The sequence below is a fragment of the Vigna unguiculata genome, chromosome 2 (assembly GCF_037176805.1).
Source record: "Vigna unguiculata cultivar grain cowpea cultivar isolate G323 ecotype 2 chromosome 2, ASM3717680v1, whole genome shotgun sequence".
Lineage (NCBI taxonomy): Eukaryota > Viridiplantae > Streptophyta > Magnoliopsida > Fabales > Fabaceae > Vigna > Vigna unguiculata.
Window position 1 is genome coordinate 30,069,363 of NC_140793.1, and position 25,233 is coordinate 30,094,595.

Here is a 25,233-nt window from a genome sequence, read left to right on the forward strand (position 1 = left end):
ATTTCGCAAATTAAATAGATAAATTAAATAAGTCAAAATTCAAAATGCTTAATGTCTTCAGTATAAATAAATTTTAAGTGTTATTATTGATCTTCATTTAGATGACTTAATAAATAATATTTATATCGGAGCCACTTAATAAGTTAAATATTTTTATTAACATTTTCTATTATATATGTATACCAATTACAATTATCACATATCTGTTGGACAGTTGAATGAAACATTAAGTTTCTTTTACTATTAAGATATTTCTCTGAATAATAAAAAAACATATAAATTGTTCTCATAAAAAAATAAGTTATAGAATAAAAAGATAAAAATGAATTAAAATAATCAACCTAATAACATAGATATAATACAAGTAAGTATTTTTACGATTTGAGACAAAATTTTCTAATTTATTAAATAACCAGTTTATAAAAATAATTTATTAAATACTTTAAAATAAAAATAAATTATATATTGGAGAGCTAAAATTTATTAAGTCAACATGGAACCTCAGACAATTGTATAATAATTTTAGCAATAACTTTAAGATTTTTAACTATAATTATTTCAGACAATTTTATGATTAGTTTTGACAATTCCTTGGAGTTGTGTGGTCTATATCGTCAATTAAATGGTTAAAGAATGAGCTAGAAGCATGAACAAGTCTCTTCATGGGTCCACGATATTAATGTTTTAAATTAACTTTTGTTTACTTATTTCATTTTTATTCGTCAATTATCCTTAAATAAACACATGCTAAATCATACTAAGTGATTGTGTTCACAATCAAACTGTCTTTGTTTACGGTAGAGAATACAGAAAAGAAGTTTATGAAAACTAACGCTTTAAAATAAATATTTTAACTTCTATTTATAGATTTTCATTTCTAATTTACTATTAAAATAATATATATATATATATATATATATATATATATATATATATATAAAGACTAGTTAAGAAAAATTGGAATAAAATTATGTATATTCTTATGTGTTAAAGAAAAAAGGAAAGTCAATGATGATGCCAAAATTATTAATTTTAAATGTGGAAAAAAATTATCTTAGAAGAACAAAATAGTATTAATTATGCTAAGTATAATGTATAAGTAAGCATACATTGGTATAATCACCTTCATTGTCTTTCACATTCGGACTTTGTTGTCTGTAATGGTCAGCCTGGATTTTTTGAAGCCCACCTAACACGTTTTTGGGCGAAAATTTGGAGGTGGAGGCCCAATAAGAAAGCCCAAAACACATCAAAGTAGGAATGTCAACGTGGCGAGTAGGATATACGTAGTAGCTCTCTCGTATCCTACTCGCTGGATAAATATTCGTCTTGTATCCGTACTCATGTCCGTCAGATATCCGTTATGCAGGTACCTATATAATTTTTTAATATTCATAAATATTCACGAGTATCCGCGGGTATTTATAAAAAGATAAAAATAAATATTTAACATATTTTAATCGTAAACTTAAATAAAATACAATACATAACATTCATAAATCTCAAACAAAGTCCAAATAACTCAATAAAATAGTGTTGAATGACAATTTACAAATAAATGATTTTTTCTTAAAACTAATTGATAAAAAAATAATTCAAAATCAATATGTTAATATTTTAATCATATTTTTTAATTTTCTTTAATTTATATTAGATTATAGCGGGTACGGATATTCACAGGTACAGATATTATAATACCCGTATCTATTTCGTTAATATGCGAGTATAAAAAATACTCCTATCTGTTATCCGTAAATATATTCATTTACAATATTCATTTCATACCCGTTGTAAATTTTATCCTCAAATACTCGCGGATATGATTTCTTTTTATATTCTCGATCATAGCCAAAAGAATATTGATGTGAAGATTTTATATGTAAGAACTGCGAGGGAAAGGAGAGTAACACGAATATGATTCTAAACATATGAAAAATAATTATTGCATGTATCATATTTTCATTCATTAATTCTGGATTAGTTTTGTTGGTTCATCTCAATCGATATTCAAGATTTCATGTCAATTTGTATAAATAAAATCTTTAAAAAAGTTTATCTAACAACAATTTTATTTTAATGTTTCAATTCTTTGTTGTATCCCATAAATTTATTAATAAAATTGAAATAAACTAAATAGACATAAAAATATAAACCATATAAAATAAATATATTAAGATTAAACATTTCATGAACAAGAAAATGTAAAAATAAATTAGTGTATAATGTATAAAAAATTATAAAAATTAATCCATAATAAATTTAAACATGAGATTTAATTTACATTCTCTAAATTTTGATGGTATAATATAATGTAGAAGAAAACATATTTGATGATTTAAAGTACAAAATAAAATATATAAAGATCTATGTTAATCACAAAGTATTTTTCATATTGAATCATTATAATTATACAGGATTACAATATAAAATTGATACAATAATTATAAAATTGATTGATAAATAGACCACGAAAATAATAGATCATGTGAGTATCTCATGTTATCTCTTATCACATGTTTGGAAAATTTTCAACATTCCCACCTATATTTAGTCTAGAAAAATTCACTCCAAAAAAATTAAATTTAGGTTATCAATAGTCTGGGAAGAAGTAGTTTTGTTATGTAAATTTTAACATCATATTCTTTGATTTTTATTCGTTCTTCGGTCACATTCTTTCTTTCAATTCTTTTTCTTTTATTTGAATTCGTGTTTCTGACTTCTTATTTCTTTCTTACATTCTTTTATTTATTTGAATTCAAGATTAGGGGTGTCAATTTGGTTCAGATGATCCAGATGATTGAGACGGGTCAGGCTAGCCCGACGATAAATACGAGCCGAGTCGGCTTGACGATCTAAATAGGCCTGACGACCCAGATAGATCAGGCGGGCCAGATGACCCAAATAGGCCCGATGACCAAGACGAGTTTGGTGGGTCTGACAACCAGGATGGGTCGGCGAGCTCGACAACCAAGACAGGACAGGCAAGCTCGATGACCTAGACGGGCTTGGAGGGCCCGACGACGTAGACAGATCAGGTTAGGTCAACATCCTTAACAGGCCTGATCGATTCAACAACCCAGACGAGCTTGACTGGCCCGACGATCCAGACGGGCCTGATCAGCTTGACGATGAGCCACACTGGCCCAAAGACCCAGACTGACCTGAATGGCCCAATTACCCATAAGGACCCAACCGGCCTGATGACCTAGTATGACTCGACCAGCCCGACGACCCAATTGGGCCCAATTGGCCTGATGACCCAGACATGCCTAATTGGGCCGATGACCTAAACGGGCCCAATCGGCCTAACGACCCAGACGGGCCCGACCGGTCTGACGACCCTGATGGGTCGGGCTGAGATGACACATTCTTAAATTCGTCCAAATTTGACCGAGTTGACCTCGACCAAAATTTGGAAAAATTATGTCGAGTCAGCACCGACCAAAATTTGGCCAAATGTGATATATTTGGCTCTGACCTAAATTTAGCCAAATTGGACTAGGTTTACGCTAGCCAAAAGGTTGAATTTAGTCGAGTCAACTCAATCGAAATTCGACCGAATTTAAATATTTTAAATTGATAATTATATTTGTAAAATCCTAGAAAATGGCATTTTAAAAGTGATAGTGGTTTAAAAATAGTGAGACTCGATTATTTTAATATTAAAAGGTTTTAGTATAAATAGAATTGTTATAAACGAGTTTCATTATTTTAAAACACACCATCTTTCTAGAAACCACTTTTCTAGAGTTCTCTGACTTCTCTCTAGAGGTTTTGTCTCTCTGGTCGTCTGATTGAAGAACCGAGACCGTAGGATTGATCCTCTCGGTGAGCTCTTCAAATTGGACCGATCAGTTTCTTCGTTTGTGTAAGTTGACTTTCCGCTCTCTTTTTTAGTCTTTTTCTTTTTTTTGTTGCATGCGAGCCTTCTTCCGCTTGCATGCGACGTTTTAATCATCAATATGAGTCTCTGCTAATCAGTGATCATAACGGTATGTCCTGATCGTTCTTGTGATGTTTCTATGTGTAGATAGAGCATCCTGTGAAGTTAGAGGTGTTGACGTTTTTAAGGCGTTGACGTTTGTAAAGCTGTCTAAACAAGATAACAGGTAAGGGAAGCTAACTGTTTTACTTGAATTTCGTATAGAAATCATTCTGATGACTTTGAATTGCATGATTGATTGTTGTATGAGCGCTTGAACTGTGTAATTTAGTGTATGCTTGGATTGTGCTAGATTTCTTTATTGTTGCATGTGAGAACAGATTGGGAATCTAGTATTTTCGCCTAAGCGAGCAGCTCTCGCCTAAGCGAAAACACCAGAAACTCATCCCCTATTTCTGCGCGAGATCTCGCCTAGGCGAGCAAGTCTCGCTTGAGCGAGAGTCACTCTCGTCTAAGCGAGACAGCTTAGCCTGAGCGAGAATTCGCCCAGAGTTTGGGTTGTTCTCTGTTTTGAGCCTCGCTCAAGCGAGAATGACTCGCCTAAGCGAGAGAGCCCTTTCGCCTGGGCGAGACCTTCCAGTTTGGGCGAGAACCTCTGCAGTTGAGTGTTATTTCTCTGTTTCTAATGGAGGAAGATATGTTTAAATGTTAAAATGTGAACTTAGTTACGATATGCATGAATTGTTATGACTGGTAATATGTGTGGTGAAATTGCATGAAGTTGGAATATGAGAAGACGTGGTTGAACTAGGATTTCAAGGGAAATTCTAAGAGAAATGTTTTAGTGTATGTAAGGACATAAGGACTCAGTTTTGGTTGGTATCCTGACGCTCCTATAACCATTAAGGCTCATGTAGAGCATAATGGATTACGTCGGGAGGAGTAACAGGAGGTCCTAGTCTGTGGACCCGATTCAGTCACAGACGGGAAGGGGACTTACCTTGGGAGTGGTTGGGTGATAACCCCTTGTGTCCAAACTCTGCAGAGTTTGGGAACCGTCACAGGTGCACGCCACCAAAAGATCCGATGTCGCTTACATAATCCAGATATTGAGTCTAGAGTAATATATCTGTATTATGTTTGTGGTGGCCTATGTGATTCTGGTAAAAATGAGAAAGACTGCATGGTTTGTTTATAATTGAATTGCATGATTTTTCTTATCAGATTAGCTTACCCTTGCTTTTTGTGTGTTTGTCTCGTGTTGTATGTTTTTCTTTTGCGATGATCACCTATTTGGTGGGAGCAGATGTGGTTGCAGTGTCAAAGGCACTTCTGGAGGATGAAGAGCCATCGTTTTAGAGTTGAGGAGGAGGTTTCCAGTGAGAGTTTTAGCAATGGTCAGTTTAAGTATAGAGTTTATTAGTTTAGTTTAAGTGTATAAATGATATATTTTTATAGTCATATCTTTTGTAAGATTGTATTAATATATTGTGTACACTGGATTATCTATTTTGGAACTATGATGAAACTCCCTATTTTTATTAGTTTTAAGCTGCTGAAATTGGGATGTTACAATATTTGTTAAATTTAATTTCAAAATTTATATATTAAAATAAATATTATTAAAATGAAATTTTATCTCATAAGAAAAAAATCAATTATTTTATCCAAACAAGAAATTGAATTGTAAGGTATTTCAATTACTCTATCCAAACAGATTATTTAAAAAATGAAAAGAATTCAATTGCAAGAATTTCAAATGCAGTGCATTTTAATTTCTTAGAATTGTTGAAATGTTTCATCCAAACACAAAGTCAACGACCTAACTTTTTTAGTTTTATCACCACATGAGGATATGAGTTCTTAAAGGGGTTATTTATGTTAGGTTTATATATATATATATATATATATATATATATATATATATATATATATTCATATATTGGTAATGGTTATGGTCATATAACATTGGTCTTACACATTTAAGGCATTTGACACCACTTTAACCCCAAAATCTTAAGACAATGGTGTTATGGGTCTTTATTCTTATATATTGTTTAAATTTGTCTATTCTATCTAATGTGAGACTTTGACTTACACTTGGATTATTCCCAACAATTTCCACCTCCACCTTCATCTTTAGAAATCAACAAAAGAAATGACGAAAATAACCTCAAATGGTTAGTTTTCACCCAGTGAGCAAATTTTTCGCTGGTCGAGAATATACCTTTCGCCCAAAGCAATTAGATGTTCTTGTTGAAGGAGTACATAGGTTCAAAGATTTACTCTTTCATTTTGGAGAGTCTTTATCTATATAGAATTTAATTGTTATTAGTATTTTGAAATAACTGTATAGCTATATGTAACTGTGAGTGTGGAATGTGATGTTATGATAAGAATTTTAAGGAGAAGTTCTGTATGAAAGTTTTAGTGTATGCATCGACATAGAGATTTATAGATTGGTATTCTTTCTCTAATAATTATTTAGGCTCAAATAGAGTAGAGTAAATTATGTGACGAAGAAAAGAAGGAGATCATGGTGAATATATATATATATATATATATATATATATATATATATATATATATATATATATATATATATATATATATATATATGAAGCATACGTAGATTAAAGTAATAAATGTTTTACAAGTACTGATTATTACTCTTTATCTTGAAAAGCATTTATAATAAATCTCCTGAGGTTATAACTGCCAATTCAAAATGTCAACCCTAGCCTTAGAGGTTTGAAATTGAACAAAGTCAAATACTTCATGTATGGGGCCGTCAGAATGTCGTTTTGCTGGATGCATAAAACCTGTAACAATATATCAATGTTTACTCTTTAACTTTGCTCTCACATTAAATGCAATAATTTATTTCTTCTATTAATTTTCTCACACTTCATTTATAACAATTACATTGCATTAAAAACTATCCCTTTTATTAAGCCGAGTTCTCTGTTAGATTGCTATCAGAGTATTGTTGCAAAATAGAGTTGTTTAGGATGAAGATGTTTTTGAAGCTTTCTGTTGCAACTCTGTTTGTTTTGCTCTCAGTTCAATTTGATGTATCTTTGGCAAATAAGGAGAAGAGGACGGGGAATCAGAAAAGCACTTACATTGTCCATGTGAACAAATCTGAAATGCCCACAATCTTCGATCACCATGCAATTTGGTACAACTCAATTTTGACTTCAATAAATAACTCACAAGAAATGCTCTACACCTACGAGAAGGTGATCCATGGATTCTCAGCTAAATTAACTCATGAAGAAGTTCAGTCACTGAGAAGTCGATCAGACGTTGTGCAGGTGATGCCAGAGCAAATGTATAAACCATTAACAACTCGAACACCACATTTCCTTGGAATTGACAAAATCGATGAGATGGTCCCCGGGTTGAATGGAGGAAGTGACGTCATTATAGGATTCCTCGACACTGGTATCTGGCCTGAAAGCAAGAGCTTTGATGATGCGGGACTAGGACCCATCCCTAGCAAATGGAAAGGAATATGTGAAAGAAGTGCTGATTTTAATGCCTCAAAATGCAACAGAAAGTTGATAGGAGCTAGATTCTATTCAAAAGGGTACGAGGCCACGATTGGTCCCATTAAGGGAACCAAATCACCGCGAGACACCGAGGGCCACGGCAGCCACACTGCAAGCACAGCCGCAGGGTCTGTAGTGGAAGGTGCAAACGTGTTCGGGTACGCTGCCGGTAAAGCGCGTGGAATGGCCTTCCGTTCTAGAATCGCCGTGTACAAGGTTTGCTGGGAAAGGGGTTGTGCTGTTTCTGATATATTGGCTGCAATGGATGCAGTCATCTCAGACCACGTCGACATTCTTTCGATATCACTTGGAGGTGACAGTGACACAAGCAATTACGATACAGATGGCATTGCAATTGGATCCTTTGCGGTATTAGAACATGGGACTGTGGTTGTTTGTTCGGCAGGAAATGAAGGTCCTGCTCCCTCTTCTATCAACTCCAACATAGCACCTTGGTTGATCACCGTGGGAGCTGGCACACTCGATCGTGATTTTCCAGCTTACGTTGCCCTTGGGAATGGACACAGGTATTCTGTTCAGTCAATTTACAGTGGCAAGTCTTTGCCGGATACCCCCATTCCATTCATACACGCAAGGAATGCAAGCAGAAAAGAAGGTGCGAATTTGAATTTGTGTTTAACGCATAGCCTAGATCCAAAAAGGGTTAGAGGGAAAATTGTGTATTGTGAATATGGAAATACTTCTACAATAGAGAAAGAGTTAGTGGTGAAATCTGCGGGCGGTGTAGGCATGGTGTTGGGGACCGTAGAAGGTGATCCAGAGGAAGAACTGTTAGAACCCCATTTTTTGCCAACAGCCATTGTTGATGATAAAGCTAAAAACAGCATCCAAGAGTATCTGTCATCGGAGCCTAAGCCGGTGGCTACGATTGTGTCTGAGGGAACGAAGGTTGGAGTTAAGCCCTCGCCCATTGTTGCAGAGTTTAGCTCTCGAGGTCCAAATCTGATTAGATCAGAGGTATTGAAACCTGACATAATCGCACCAGGTGTGAACATTTTAGCTGCATGGTCAAGAATTAAAGGCCCCACTGGATTGGATGAAGATGACAGATATGTGGACTTCAACATCATCTCAGGCACATCCATGGCATGCCCTCACGTGAGTGGGATAGTAGCTTTGATAAAGTCAGCTCATCCAAATTGGAGCCCAGCTGCAATTCGATCTGCACTCATGACCACAGCTTATTCCACTTACACCAATGGTAAAAAATTGGTAGATGAGGGCACAAACAAATCCTCCACACCGTTTGACGTTGGTGCCGGTCATGTCAACCCTGTTGCTGCGCTTAATCCAGGACTTGTCTATGATTTGAAGATGAGTGATTATCTGGACTTCCTCTGTGCTATCAAATATTCAAGCAGAAGGATAGAGACTGTGGTGAAAAGGAAGTTTCACTGCAAGGCACACAATCACTACAGTGCAACCCATCTAAATTACCCTTCATTCAGTGTGGTTTTTAATCAAACAAGTGGTAGGAAAGGAGCAAGAGTTGTTAAACACAAGCGAACTCTTACAAATGTGGGGCCTGCAGGAACATATAAAGTTTCAGTTACATCAGAGATTCCATCTGTGAAAATCAGAGTGGAACCAAAGTTGTTGAGCTTCCATGAACATGAGAAAAAGTCATATACAGTTACGTTTGCAACATCAGGTCCAGCACCATCAAGAGGTTTTGGTTTTGCACACTTAGAATGGTCAAATGGAAAAAATGTAGTTCGAAGTCCTATCTCCATATTGTTTCACTCCAAGCATCACACAGAAGTCCAAGAACCTTCATTAAACTCTCTTCACCAACTCTGGTGATAACGTATTATCTCTGCATTCGCCAGAGTTAATAACTGTTATACAATAAATTCAAAGTACCAATATATTGCATTTATGTAAAATATATCTATAAATATAAGTAAATGCATTTAATATATATTGATTACTTCAAAGTTTAGTCGATATATTAATATATACTAGTGCTGCATCAGTATTATAAGTACATATGTTGATAAACTAATTAACGGTGGGTAAATATAAATAAAATAATATATATTATTTGTAAGGATTAAATATATTTTAATTCACTGACGTGGTGGAATTGGAATGTATTTGTTACATCGAAACATTGACATATTTTATTTTTTAATTTTAAAAATAAATTAATATAATTATGGTAACATCTCAAAATTTATGTCACCGTATTTTTGGTATGTTAATATCTAAAATTTTATAATATATTATTTTTTTATATATATTGTATTTAATCTAATAAATTACGAACATATAAATATAAAAATTATAAATATTTAGAATATATAAATAATTGAATATTTTATAAAAAAATATATTAAATAATTTAGAATTTATATGTAGATATATGTTAATGGAAAAAATCATTTTTATTATAATAATAAAAACGAAAAATCTAAAACAAATATTTATGGTAAATGATTGAGTTATATTTAGTGACCACAATTTTTTAAAAAACACGGTTAATAAAAATAATATTGATGATAGAATCTTAACGGATAAACTATATTATTCGTAAAAGTATGGCTCTTGTACTTAGGATACATATAAATCATTATTGCTTTTATTAAAAAAAAAAAACAAAAACTAATAATTATTAACGTAGAGGCACAGACCACATGATGACATAAGAACGTTACTGCTGTGGTGATAATGTGGTGATAAGGAGAAAACAAAATATCATTCAAAAATAATCTATAAGCAACTAGACGAGAAACCATATCACAAGCCTAATTTAATTTAAACTAAAAGCAATTATGACCTCACTTCTATAAATAGCAAAACAGAAGGAATGAAAGGGAGAAAAAAGAAGTAGAGAGAAGACAGTGGTGAATAAAGGATCCAGTGAAAGAAAAAAAAAAAAGGAGAGAAGAAGATAAAAGAGAGTGAGGGCACGTAGTAGCATAGAAGAAGAAAACTTTATATACCATCAAAGTCTCATTACAATTTTGATATATTTTCTACAATAATTAAGGTAAGGGAAAGAGATATTTATTATTTTATCTTTTTACTTTTATTATTTTCTTATCTCTTCATAATTATTTTTAGTTTTATATTTACTTTAAGTGAGTTGTTTCTAACCTCATTGTAATTTATATATAGTTCCCAATCTTATTGATTTATTTATATTTATCTTTAGTTGTGCACTGATTCTATTTATTCAATTTATATTTACTCTCTTTTATTTATATTTATCTTCAGTCACGTATTAGTCTTCTTTATTTATTATATTTATTTTTAGTTATGTACTAATCCTATTTATTTATTTATACAATTATATGATTTAATAGCAAAATAAACTTATGATAAATAAATATTTGATTTTGTAGTTTGAGGTATAATCTTGGAGATTTAAATGAGTAGTTAGTACTCAAGATAAGATGTTCTTGAGTTACTTTGTTGGTCATGATGAGACTCAGTTATCCTGACAAGTTGCAACAAAATTAATCAAAATCTTTATAAAATAAAATAAAGATCCAAATTTTGTGGATTTGAAAGAGTTGTCATTTTAATTTATTTTATTAAGATATATGTGATATCTCACTTCCTTATTTTATAGTTGTGTATAAAAAAATATTATAATCTTATCGTATATAGTTGCTCCTAACATGTTTGACTCATCCCTTGTCGATATAGTAGTAGTATTTTCAAGAAACGCATGACAACCTAATGCGGCAAATAATTCTATAATGTTTCAAGGAACTGGACATTCTACCATTATATTCCTAAATGCTCCAAATGCATCAGTTATATTGGAAAGACAAATTGGAGTCACTTTTTATCTATCTCCAATAATCTAAGTGAATCATATTCATAATCTCTTTCTTCCACATGTTCAAAGGTTAACAAACGAAGAAAAACTATAAATAAATAATATTTTTCCTCTTCTAATGTATAAAATATAATATGTACCAAATGATGTAAATTTAATATGTATACGCTACTATAAAATATATATATATATATATATATATATATATATATATATGAATATTTTTAATATGTTAAATGTTATTGTAAAATTATGTGTTAAATTTTTTTTATAAATATATTATAGAAAATAATCGTAACAAAAAAAATTTGGTTGTGACATATATTTTTAATCTATTTAGGTTAAAAAATTTATTTATTACTTTTAAAATTTAAAATTTCAAATATATTGAAACTTCAAATACAGACGACGTTTAATTTTATGTAAATATATTTAGTTCATATTTTATTATATTAAATTATGGTGTAAATACATAGTATAGTATGTTACATTAATTAATATGAATGATCCTAATTAATGCTAACTAATTATTTATTAAAGTTTTAAATGTTCCCATATTAATATAGTATTCATTAATTGTAATATGTTTTATATTTATATTAAAAGTGTATTATAAATATTAAATATTATTTACTAGTTAATTACTACATGTGTGTTTTGGTTGGAGAATAGATTTAAAAGATTGGAAAAGAAAATTAAGGTAGCGGAAGTAGGGATGGCAACGGGACGGGGCGGGGACGGGTTTCACTATCCCATACCCATCCCCGCATAAAAAATTCATCCCCATCCCCATACCCAAACCCAACGGGTATCAAACTTTTTTCCCATCCCCATCCCCACCGGGTAACGGGTAGAGATGGCAAATAAACCCGTCCCCGTGGGTATTGTCCGAACCCGTCCCCGTTTTGACGGGGAATCCCCGCATTGACTGGGTATGGGGAATCCCCGACTTTTTCAGTTGGGTATGGGGATGGGTATGGGGATGTACATATACCCGCCATAATACCCGTCCCCGCCATATCTTCATTCTCGTTTAAATTATTAAAATATTCACAATTAATCAAGTAACTCATATATATATATATATATATATATATATATATATATATATATATATATATATATATATATATATATTCTATTTTTTATTTCTTTTAATTATTTCATTTGTCATTAAACTCATTCTCATCTCCAATATATTTTTTATCTTATCATAACCTTTATGTAATTATGTTAAAATAATGTATGTTAATAAAAAAAATTATGCCTTACATTTGAATATTTATATTATTTTTTAATATTTTTATTTATTATAAATTTTCCTTTCACATGAGAATGTTTATACTCTCAATTTAAGGTAATATAAAAAAAAATTCTTTACTTATTATTATTATTATTATTAATTTTTGTTTAATTTGAAGAACTCTTTTGTTTCATTAAAGTAATTTTCGTTATTTTTCAACCATTAAGTATATATGTTGATATTTGAAAAGTTTTCTTAGTTCTCTGAGATATTTTTCGTCTTATCATACCTTAGTTATACATTTGATTTCCTTTGTGTGATTTTTTTCGATAGTCTCTCAAATTATTTCTAAAACACACATTTGTTAGTTTTTTAATATTTTTATTTATTGTTTTTATTTTCATCATGTAGAATAATATGGGTTACTTGATATGGGTATAATCTCGTACCCATACCCGTACCCATGTTCTAACTACTTCAATATTAATTTTTATAAAAGAAAAAAAATTACGGTAAAGAAAACATAATATTATGAAATATTCAATATTAGGAGGATTTTCTTCGATGCCAAATACATTAAAATAAATTATAATTGTTTATATTTTATATTAGAATACCAAATAAAATTTCATGTGAACCAAAACATTTATTAAATTTGCAAACTACAACATTAATGAACTTAGTTGATAAAATTAAAAAATATTTCAAAAAAGTATAAAAGGAAAACAAATATTCAAATTAAAATATATTTTAAATGTTTGTTTACTTCAATTTTTTAAATTCTAATGAATCTCTTTTTTATACACTAATAAAAGTTATAATATATCACTTGATCAAAATGACACAAAGAACAAATATTCAAATTAAAATATATTTTAAATATTTATTTACTTCAATTTTTTAAATTATAATGAATCTCTTTTTTATACACTAATAAAAAGTTATAATACATCACTTGATCAAAATAACACAAAAAACAAATAATAAACATAATAATAAAATTTTGACATAGATTTTGTATCTTTTGAACTTCAATATATGTTGTATAGTGACAAAAAAATATTCATAGAAATTACATTAAATTTTTATATTGTAGTAAATAAAAGTTATTTATACAATTAAAGTAAAAAAAATTACAGTATGATTAATAGTGAGTTATAAAATAACAAATAATTAGATAGAATATATCGAAATATTTTATTCTACATGATGAAAATAAACAATAAATAAAAATATTAAAAAACTAACAAATGTGTGTTTTAGAAATAATTTGAGAGACTATCGAAAGAAATCGCACAAAGGAAATCAAATGTATAATTAAGGTATGATAAAATGAAAAAAACCTTAGAGAACTAATTATTAAATTATGTTTGAAGTGGTTAAAAATAAATAGAAATATCATTAGTGACCAAAAAATTTATCATTAAATTACAAATAAATTAGTAATTAAATTGGTCACTAAATCAAGTACCGATTCGATCATTTAATCAGTCACTAATTTAGACAATAAATCAACTACTACCACCAATGACGAAAAATAGTGATTGATATGGGTTACTGACTAAATCAGTCACCATTTCATTTTTTCTTGTAGTGAATTATCATATACTATTCCTAAATATCATTATATATATATATATATATATATATATATATATATATATATATATATATAATTTTAACCACTTCAAACAGAATTTAAAGTGAAACAATTACATTATGATATATTATTCTACATGATGAAAATAAAAACAATAAATAAAAATATTAAAAAACTAACAAATGTGTGTTTTAGAAATAATTTGAGAGACTATCGAAAAAAATCACACAAAGGAAATCAAATGTATAACTAAGGTATGATAAGACGAAAAATATCTCAGAGAACTAAGAAAACTTTTCAAATATCAACATATATACTTAATGGTTGAAAAATAACGAAAATTACTTTAATGAAACAAAAGAGTTCTTCAAATTAAACAAAAATTAATAATAATAATAATAATAAGTAAAGAATTTTTTTTATATTACCTTAAATTGAGAGTATAAACATTCTCATGTGAAAGAAAAATTTATAATAAATAAAAATATTAAAAAATAATATAAATATTCAAAGCATAATTTTTTTTATTAACATACATTATTTTAACATAATTACATAAAGGTTATGATAAGATAAAAAATATATTGGAGATGAGAATGAGTTTAATGACAAATGAAATAATTAAAAGAAATAAAAAATAGAATATATATATATATATATATATATGGGTTACTTGATTAATTGTGAATATTTTAATAATTTAAACGAGAATGAAGATATGGCGGGGATGGGTATTATGGCGGGTATATGTACATCCCCATACCCATCCCCATACCCAACTGAAAAAGTCGGGAATTCCCCATACCCATACCCATACCCAGTCAATGCGGGGATTCCCGTCAAAACGGGGACGGGTTCGGGCAATACCCACGAGGACGGATTTATTTGCCATCTCTAAGCGGATGAGAGAAAAGATAAGATAATTTGGATTAAGGAAAAAAAAATGGAAAGCAAAATAAAAGATTTATAAAACTTGTGAATGATTAAATCCATATAATAATAAATTAAAAAATAGTATACATATGAATAAAATAATAAAATAATCTTTATTTTTTATAAAATGATTTTAGTTATATTAAATTGTAGTTTTATTATTATTAATATTATTAATTTCATTAATTTCATTAATATAATTTATTTATTTATTATAACTGATGAAAATATATGTATTGAATTTTTTTATTATGATAATAATTTGTGTATCATAATTATTAAAAATAACATCAAAAATAAATATTTTTTATAATTTTATTATAATTAGTTTTTTATCGTATACAAATAATTGAATTTATAAACTTAATTATAAGATGTAAAATATAAAATAATAAAATGATTTATATTGATGAGGTAAAAAACCATAAAGAAATTGTATATCAAAATACAATAACAAAATCATCTTTATTAGTAGGAATATATTAATTCCGTTATTTTTAATTTTGTTACTGTTGTTTTTATTTTACAATTTTGTTATTTGGTAGATTTATTTTATTAATATGACTTGTTTTAGATTTTGTTATTTTTATTTTAATATTTTATTAGCATTATTTTATTTTATATAAGTATATTTAATTATGTTAAGTAGTGTAGCATAACATATTTAAGTCAATAAAACTATTTCTACTTTATTTTTTAAATTAAACTTGATTACTGTTTATTTTTGAGAATTTCATTATGTGAGGATTAAATTTTCGACATGAAAAAGCTTGCCTTTTTTTTTTTTTTTCTTTTAAAGATCAAATTAGATTTTTGCGGTTTTCCAACATAGAAGATCAAATTCTTTATTTTAATGGTAACGGGAGATATCTTTAATTACTTAAACTTTTAAATTCTTGTTTTCAATATGATATCAATGTTCTAATTTCAAATATATTCGAATAATATTATTAGGTCAAATTACTTTGTCCATTTTCAAATTCAAACTTTTATTCTAATTTTTTGCTTAAAAATATTTTAAAAGATCAGCTCTCTTTTCACTTGAATGGATAACAACCATAAGTGAATTTACGAAGATGGATCAAAAACAAATTTTATGTTCCTTTAACATTATTTAAAGGGAAAAATAGAGATAAATTTAGAGGATAAATATCAAATTTCATCCCTTCAACTATGCAGAGATTTGAAAAGATTTACATTGTTTTTACTTTTATAACCTTCTCTCGTTACATATATTATATATATTATTATCATTAGTTATACATTATTATTTTATTATATATATATATATATTATTAATAATGTATATAATAATAAAAATATGTATAATATAATAATTATATATAATAATATACAATATAATAATAATATATAATATATAATGATAATAATTATTAATAATATATATAAATAATAATTAAAATATCATTAAATTTTAATATTTTTAACTTATTTAAAAGTTATTTAATTTTATTTTTTATCATAAGGTTAATTAAGTAATTTTAAATTGTATCTATTATATTTATCTTTTTAATTTATTACATCACTTAAATTACTCACTAACTTTCATAAAATTCATTTCCAAATCCATTCACTTTATCCTCTAAATCCACTAAAAAAAACATACATATTCATCCACTCAAATCCATATAAATTCATCTTCACACTCTCCCTCAAACTCATTTTACCAAAGAAACATACTCTAAAGCTCTTCACTTCAACTCTTAGGCTATGTTCCTTTGTGTGGATAGATTCGAAGAAGAGTGTGAAAATGAATTTGTATGGATTTGAATGAATGGATGTGTATTTTTTTGAGTGGATTTAGGGAATAAAGTGAGTGAATTTAGAGATAAATTTTATGAAAATTAGTGAAATATTTGATAGATGTGATAGATAAAATAAATTGTGAAAATAGATAGAATTTGAAATTTACTAAAATACCCTTGATGAAAAAATAGAATAATTTTGTAATTTGATGTGATAAAAAAATAATAATATGAATTTAAAAAATTTATAAAAAGATAAATAAATTTTTAAAATAAATAATTACAATTTAAAATACAAATATATATATATATATATATATATATATATATATAAATTTTAATTATTACATACATATACTATTAATAATAATAATTATTATTTTATACATTATTAAGCATTATATTTTTAATAATATTTTAATTATTATATATATATATAATTAATAATAAATATTATTATTATGCATGTATTATATTAATAATTATTCATATATATATATATATATATTAATAAATATAATATTAATAGATATATATTAATTATAATATGTATTATTATTTATTAATAAATATGTTATTAATTATTATATATATTGTTAATTATTACTATATATAATAAAAAAATAAAAGTAAATAAATTATTTATAGTATATTATGATAATAATTATATATATAAAGGGTATGAAAGTAAAATAGTTAATATATGCTCAAAACTTTCAAATATTTGAGAGGATGGATTTTGGTAAAAAAATTCACGAATCCAACTTCTCTTTTCTGTTTAAATCATTAAACGGGGATATATTTTTTTTTTTCAAATCCGTCTCTAATCTACATTAACAATACAAACCACAAACAAACAAAGGCTTAAATATTAAGTGTACTGAAATATTTTTAAGATATTTATAAATAATATTTTATAATATATAATTAACTGTTTAATATTTTGAAGTTATAAATAATATATTATGACATAATAATTAATTATTTAATATTTTGAAAATATATCAATAATATCTTATAATATAAAATTTTAAGTAACAAAATTTATTTAACATGTTTATATATGGGTTTATACAAATATCCAATAAATCTATAAATACACCATTCAACTATAAAGAGGATCACCCAATTATCTCATTCATCACCATACCCCACATTCTTATAAATTATTTGAAAAGTCTTTTACAGGATTTTTGTTTCTCTTCAAAATTTGGAACTTTCTCATTAAAAAACAAACTCAGTTCCTCTTGAGAGTCTAGAGTCTGGTTTATCTCAATCAAATTTGGTAAGAACACTTTAGAATTAAAGTAAAAAATTGTTTATTGAATTTATCTTTTCAAATAGATACATTCTCTGATGGGTTTTATATATATATATATATATATATATATATATATATATATATATATATATATATATATATATAATTTTCATATATGAATTATGGTTATAATATTTTCATATAGGAAAAAAAATAAAAAACATATATTCCCACAAATCCTTGAATAACCTTCCTTGACAGATTAATCAATTCATGTTCTTTGATTTCTTGGTCAAATGCTTCAAACACAAGCGTGGCCTCAAAGTGGTAAAATATATCATATTTAGTTTATCATGTTTGAGTAGTTATTTTTATTTTTGGTCAGGACTGTTTTCTTTAATAATAATGTTAAATACAGAGAGATGATTTGTAAACTATTGTTCAAATAATGTTTTAGCAACTAAATTTGATTTTAACATTTTGAGAAAGAAAGGCCTTAACTGTATTAACACATAGTTATGAATTATTTCAGTAGTTTAAAATATAGTTAAAAAATCTTTTATAATTTAAATGTTATATTGCTTAACTATCTATTTATAAATAAGGTATTATTTTGGTTTAATTTGTAGTTTGACTTTTGTTGTTTTGATTTTTATATTTATTTATTTATACTTAATTAATTTCTTACTTACAAAAATTTAATGTGATTGTTTGAAAGTGTGTGTCAAAATCTAATATTAAAGTTTATATTTGAATTGTGTTAAAATCTAAGTTTGCACGTGTGAAAATCTAAGTTTGTTGTGAAAATTTGAGTTTACTATGGGTTATCTTTTTTGAAATTATCTCATTTTGACTCATAATATCTGATGATCCAGATTTTGAAACACGATGAATTCAGATTTTAATATATAACACTTCCAAACTACTATAATATTAATTTAACATAAATATCTCAATTAATTTTTTTTTTAAATAATGACTCAATAAAGTTTTCTTTTAATATGGCTCAATTGAATAAAAAAATATAAGATATAAAGATAATCAAATGCCACCAAAAATAAAAACTAGATTATTAGTTAAGTCTAAAATTATTCATGTTCATACTATTTTGTGTTTGTACCACTTAATATATTATATTATATTAAAAATAAAACGCTTATTAGAACTAGACAGCAAATTTTAAATCTTATTATAACTTAAATTCAATTTTTTCAAAGGATTAAATTGAATTTTCAAAACTAAGAATCAAAGTAAATCTATTTGTCTTAAGGTAGCCACATTATCCAAGTCATCTGAAATGTGACGCATTGACTAGAAATTGGTTACGTGACCAACAATTTATTTTTCTTTTTTTTTTTATCAAAAGTAATTTTTAGGCAGGAAAGTTATAATTAACAAGCATATTTTAATATTTTTTTTATCTGATTAAAAAAATCTAAATATAATTTTTTGCTTAAATTTAATGAAATGTTGGGTTTGAAACTCCAACTTAGTTATGACAGATTGAGAATTTGACTAAAACAACTAAATAAAAAAAAATGTAGTGCCAAACGGGAAATAAAGATCCATACGTATCCCAAACGTGCTTATCGTGACATTTAAATAATGCTTCAACGGGAAACAAAACAAAATCCACACTGTTCTGTTTTTTTTCTTTTCTTATTTTGAAATTTTCTAAATTTCTGTCAGATTATACAGTTAGCTGATTTTTCTTATATAATTGTGAGACGCGTGGTTGGCTAATATTACCGTTTGAACAGATTCATCAATTTTCAACTTTCAACGTATCTTCCATTTGTTAACTGTCTTTTTCAGAAAATGAAAAAACAATCCAGATAAAATCCTTTAATTCACCGGCCATATAATTAATAATTTAATCAAAATGACCACGTAATTAATAATTTAAACAAAAACACATCAAATCATCACGATAATGAATCATTACAAAAACGTGGGGGAGAAGCAATGAATAATTCATAAGTGACTGGTATATCATCTTTTAAAACAGAAATATATTCAATTTTTTTTCTCTTATTTTTTCTTTATTTCCACTCTGTTTAATATTTTTCTATTCAACTAAACACAGTCTTAATTTTGGATCTGAAACATGAGAAAGATGATATAAGTGTATTAGAAGACTAATATAATATTTGAGATACAAATATATAAGTTAAAATGCAAATTAGGGTTGTGGAAGATGCAATCGTGGCTACTCCATAGTGCATCAATGGCAGAAGATCCAATGTGCCTGTCACAAAGTTGAATAATACAAAATTTTGGTTTCTTCATTCTATTTGACTTTATAATTAATAATTCATAGTTGATCGTCTCTTTTAAGATATTGCAAATATTTGTTTCTTGTTTCTTGTTTATCTCTGTTAGATATTATAAATGTATGTTTCTATTATCAAATAACATTTTTTAAATCATTAATAATGATTTTTTTTTTGAGATACACGAACAGTATTATTTTAAAATTCATAAAATATTAGTTATTTTGGTAACAAAGCGCATCATGAGGAAAAATGGAAGAATATGTATAACAATAAAAATAGTGGTTCCCTCGTACAGCTAAGTCTTAGTTAGATTAGATATGCTGTTCCCGACAGGTTGATGGAAACGGTACTCATCCAAAACCAACTGTCCAACGTGTGCAGTCCCATTCTTTGAACTCCGCTATTTAAAACACTCGGTGTCAATCACCACTGAATTTTCACATTCTGAATGAAGATCTGAAAAAAGTGACTACAAAGCTTTCAGTTTGAGTTCAAGTGTTTGAGTTTGGATTTTCGATTTTTTGTTTTCTCAGACAAGGAGATTAAAAATGATGGAAGTTGTGATTGTTGCACTTGCGGCCACACTTGGGAATCTTCTGATGGGATGGGATAATTCAACTGTTGCAGGTGTGTATTTCACTCTATATTTATGCATTTCTTGTTTCTCTCTGATTGTGTTGTGTATAGTGATTTTTCAGTAGTGCATGTGCGTTTTTGCTGAAAGTCTCAATGCCATGTATGGATTATGATAATAATGTTTTTATCCTAGTGTTATGATTTGGGAGCATGGAGCTAAAAATGATTACCCTAATTTTGAAATACTGAAAGAGGAATTGTGAAAGGGTGTGTTAGATCTCATTACTTAAATTGAACAAACATGTTGGTACTCTTTTGCAGCTGGTATGACCTACATCAAGAAGGAGTTCGTTGTGGATGCGACAATTGAAGGGCTAATTGTGTCCATGTCGTTTATAACCGGAACCATTGTGACAATATTCTCTGGGGCAGTGTCCGATATGGTTGGAAGACGTCCTATGCTGATAACCTCTTCTATAATGTATTTCCTGAGTGGTCTGGTAATGTTTTTTGCTCCTAATGTTACTGTTATTCTGGTAGCGAGGATAGTGGATGGGGTGGCCATTGCTCTGGCTGTTACTCTTAATCCTCTGTACATATCTGAGGTAGCACCGGCCGATATCAGAGGCCAATTGAACACTTTTACTCAGTTTGCTTGTTCTGGTGGAATGTTTTTGGCTTACATTATGGTCTTCTCAATGTCCTTGACTGACTCACCAAGTTGGAGACTCATGCTTGGAGTTATTTCAATTCCTGCTGTTGCCTACTTTTTACTCACTGTCTTTTACCTGCCTGAGTCTCCAAGATGGCTTGTGAGCAAAGGTCGGCTACTTGAGGCTGAGAGAGTTCTGAAAAGGCTTCGCGGCACTGATGATGTTTCAGGTGACACTGAACTTTTAGCATTAGTTTTTTCTTTTCTGAACTGAATCATCCTCTTTTTTTGTATCGATTAGGACTTAACTTTGGTGTGTAGGGGAATTGGCGTTGCTGGCTGAGGGTCTTAGCCCTGGGGGTGAAGCCACTTCCATAGAAGAGTATGTAGTTGCCCCAGCTAGTGAGATTCTTGTTAACCAGGAAGCAGGGAAAGATTATATAAAGTTATATGGTCCCAATGAAGGGGTTACAATGGTTGCTCAACCAGTGAATGGACAGGGTAGCTTGATATCACGTAGTATGTTGTCTCAGCAAGGAAGCTTTGGGGGTCTCTCTAGTACTGGTCTTAAGGATCCTATTGTGAATCTCTTCGGAAGTTTGCATGAGAGTACTCTCCCTGAGGGTGGAGGTTCACGCAGCATGCTGATTCATAATGCCAACAGTATCTTTAGCATGGGAGATCCAGATTCTCCCTTTGGTACCAATGACAACCTGCATGCGCCACTAATGTCATTTCAAGGGGGTGGTGGTGAAAGGGCTCATGGATCCAAGGACATGTTGGGTATGAGGAGCAATAGCAGCCTGAGAAGTAACAGTAGTTTAGCTCATGGGAACACGGTTGAAACTCCTAAAAATACAAACATTGGTGGAGGTTGGCAATTGGTTTATAAATCAGCTGATGGTGCTGGGGGTGGGAAAAGAGAAGGGCTCCAAAGGGTTTATTTGCATGCAGAACCTGGTGCAGTGTCTCACTCTCAGCATGCTTCATCATTTGTTTCAACTTCTGGCTATGACATACCAATAGATGGCGGTGAAGCGTATCAGGCTGCTGCTCTTGTTAGTCAGTCAGTTCTAGGAACTCATGATTTGTTGCATCTGCCAGAAGTTGCGGCAACAGGCTCAAAATGGAAAGCTCTGCTAGAACCAGGAGTCAAGCGTGCATTAGTTGTTGGCATAGGACTTCAAATTCTTCAACAGGTAAAATAAGTTAGAGATGTGGTGGTATTACTTTACTTGACTATATTGTGTCGTTTAACATACAAAATCCACTTACTTTGAAGTTGGTCTGCACAATAATGTCTTGAGGATCTTAGGAGTAGTTCAGCTTAAGAAAAAGTTTCCTGCTATCATTTTGTGTTGCAAATCTTTTTGAAAACATAAACAAAATGAATTCACTATTGAATCTTTTGCTAAATAATATTGAAAGCAGGAAATAGAAATAGAAAACGTTTTCTCAAACTAAGCAAGACTTTAGTTGTTTGCACTATTAGCATTCTCTCCATTCCTTTTCCTCATCTCATCTTTCTAACAATTTTGACAAAAATTCATGGCTATATGGCAAGTACATAATGCTTCTAGGAGTTATTTTCCTAGCAATTTCAAATTAGTTGAAGTGATGATATTTAGTATGAAAACCTGCACATACACCTTGGCTTCTTTTGTGATTCTGAAAATATAATATGCATTGCAGGCTGCTGGCATAAATGGGTTTCTGTACTATGCTCCCCAGATTCTTGAGCAGGCAGAAATAGGAACTCTTTTATCAAATTTGGGCCTTAGTTCAGCATCTGCTTCTTTTCTTGTAACTATCATTACCACATTCTGTATGCTTCCTTGTATAGCTCTTGCAATAAGACTCATGGATATTTCTGGCAGGAGGTATGTTTAATCTATGACTTGGCTTAAGTTTCATGTTGATATTGTCTCTGTTTCAGGTGTTTCCGTAGCCATATTACAGCATTGTAATCACAGCAATATTGTTCAATTTCTACAGTCACAATCGCTGCATTCTTCTTTTTGCTACATTGTTCAATTCTCTCATGAACTTGTCTATGCATAAGTATCTATCTCATAAAACAAAAGATGAACTGAAATGCAGAAAAAAATGGTGACAATAACTTTATGTATTTTTCTCATGGCAGGTCAATCATGCTGTACACAATACCCATTTTGATAGTTTGCCTCCTGGCACTAATAATCAAGCAGTTCTTTGAGGTAAATTCTGTGATCAATGCTGCAATCACTTGTATCAGTGTTGTGGTTTATGAAAGCGTCTTCTGCATGGGCTTTGGCGTTATACCAAACATCATATGTGCTGAAATCTTCCCAACAAGTGTTCGTGGAATCTGCATTTCCCTGACTTCTCTTACATTCTGGGCTTGTACCTTGATTGTGACCTTAGTATTCCCCACCTTGCTCCAGCTTCTGGGTCTCCCTGGTGTCTTTGGGTTATTTGTCCTTGGCTGCATCATTTCATGGACATTTGTCTACCTGAAAGTTCCTGAAACAAAAGGCATGCCTTTAGAAGTTATTACTGAATTTTTTGCTCTTGGTGCAAAGCCTGGTACTGATCCCGCAGAAATTGGAATCAAATAGCTGATTGAGATGATTATCATCACCATAAGAAGCAGCAGCATAAGTTTATAAGTTCAGTTGGTTTGATTTCTTCTAAAACGAATTGAAAAAGATTTAGTTGAAAATTGGAATTATTTGGCTTTAGGATATGCCAGCAGCGACTTCGCTTCTTTTGCTTTTGGGAGAAAAAGATGAGTATTATATGTATATTTATTTATACATATTATGATTAATATTTAAAGTATTCTTTTATACCCTTTCTTTCCTTTAGCATTTGCCATTTGTCATATATTTAGCCATAAAAAGAGGCCAGTCATTTAACCTATGTGTGTTTTCATATGAAAGATGAGTTTTTTCAAAAACCTGTAATGCAGATTATAGAACAATTTTTGTTTTCTATTTTCCTTCTTATTTTCTTTGTCGTTAGGTGTTTATAATTAAATTAGTCAACAAATTCTCAATCATTGCAAGAAGCAACAATAGGTGAAACCAAAGTGAAGTCACTATCCCCATTGAAATATCAGGAACTTAACCGACACAAACTCTTGAAATTAAATGTCAGTACCCATCAGTAAAATCTGCACGAGACACCATAGCTATAACTTGAATCTTTTGGTTGAGACAACATCATTGTCTAAGGTGTTAATCACGTGAGTCAGCACTCATAATTATTGTAAGTTTCAATCACGATCAGTTAAACAGTGAAGTGCATTGATCATAACGTTGCAAGCCAACTTGACTGGAACTGACAAATTCTTTCACAATAAAATTTTTTCTCTAGTTTTAAGGGCAAAAACAGAACATTATAGACCAAATTCTTCGAAATCCATATCTGGACGTCCAATGTTTCTTGAAAAATATATTTCAAACCTGCAGGAAAAGAATATAAAGTGAACTTTAACCTAGTTCAATTTTATAAAATTATATGAAAAAAAAAAACTTTACTTTCTATTAGTTGCTTCACGTATCTCCTTTATTTTTTTTTTCTATTTTTCTTTAAATTATAATTTTACTTTCATGAGACAGGACAGATATAAGTATCCACAGTTCAATTTTCATATGAACAAAGAATTTCACTTGATGAGGTTTGATTTTTCCTGAA

General features: G+C 29.3%; 1 protein-coding gene and 1 pseudogene across 1 annotated transcript; both read left to right on the forward strand.

Annotated features, from left to right (window-relative positions):
- Positions 1–6,814: 6,814 nt before the first annotated feature.
- Positions 6,815–9,393, forward strand: LOC114173198 (subtilisin-like protease SBT1.7 pseudogene; annotated as a pseudogene).
- An 11,248-nt stretch (positions 9,394–20,641) lies between these two features.
- LOC114173746 (monosaccharide-sensing protein 2-like) lies at positions 20,642–24,385 on the forward strand. The gene is made up of 5 exons (XM_028058328.2): positions 20,642–20,954; positions 21,225–21,785; positions 21,877–22,754; positions 23,248–23,435; positions 23,699–24,385. The coding sequence occupies exons 1-5, from the start codon at positions 20,876–20,878 to the stop codon at positions 24,150–24,152; spliced, it is 2,160 nt and encodes a 719-aa protein (XP_027914129.2). The 5' UTR covers positions 20,642–20,875; the 3' UTR covers positions 24,153–24,385.
- The last annotated feature ends 848 nt before the right edge of the window (positions 24,386–25,233 follow it).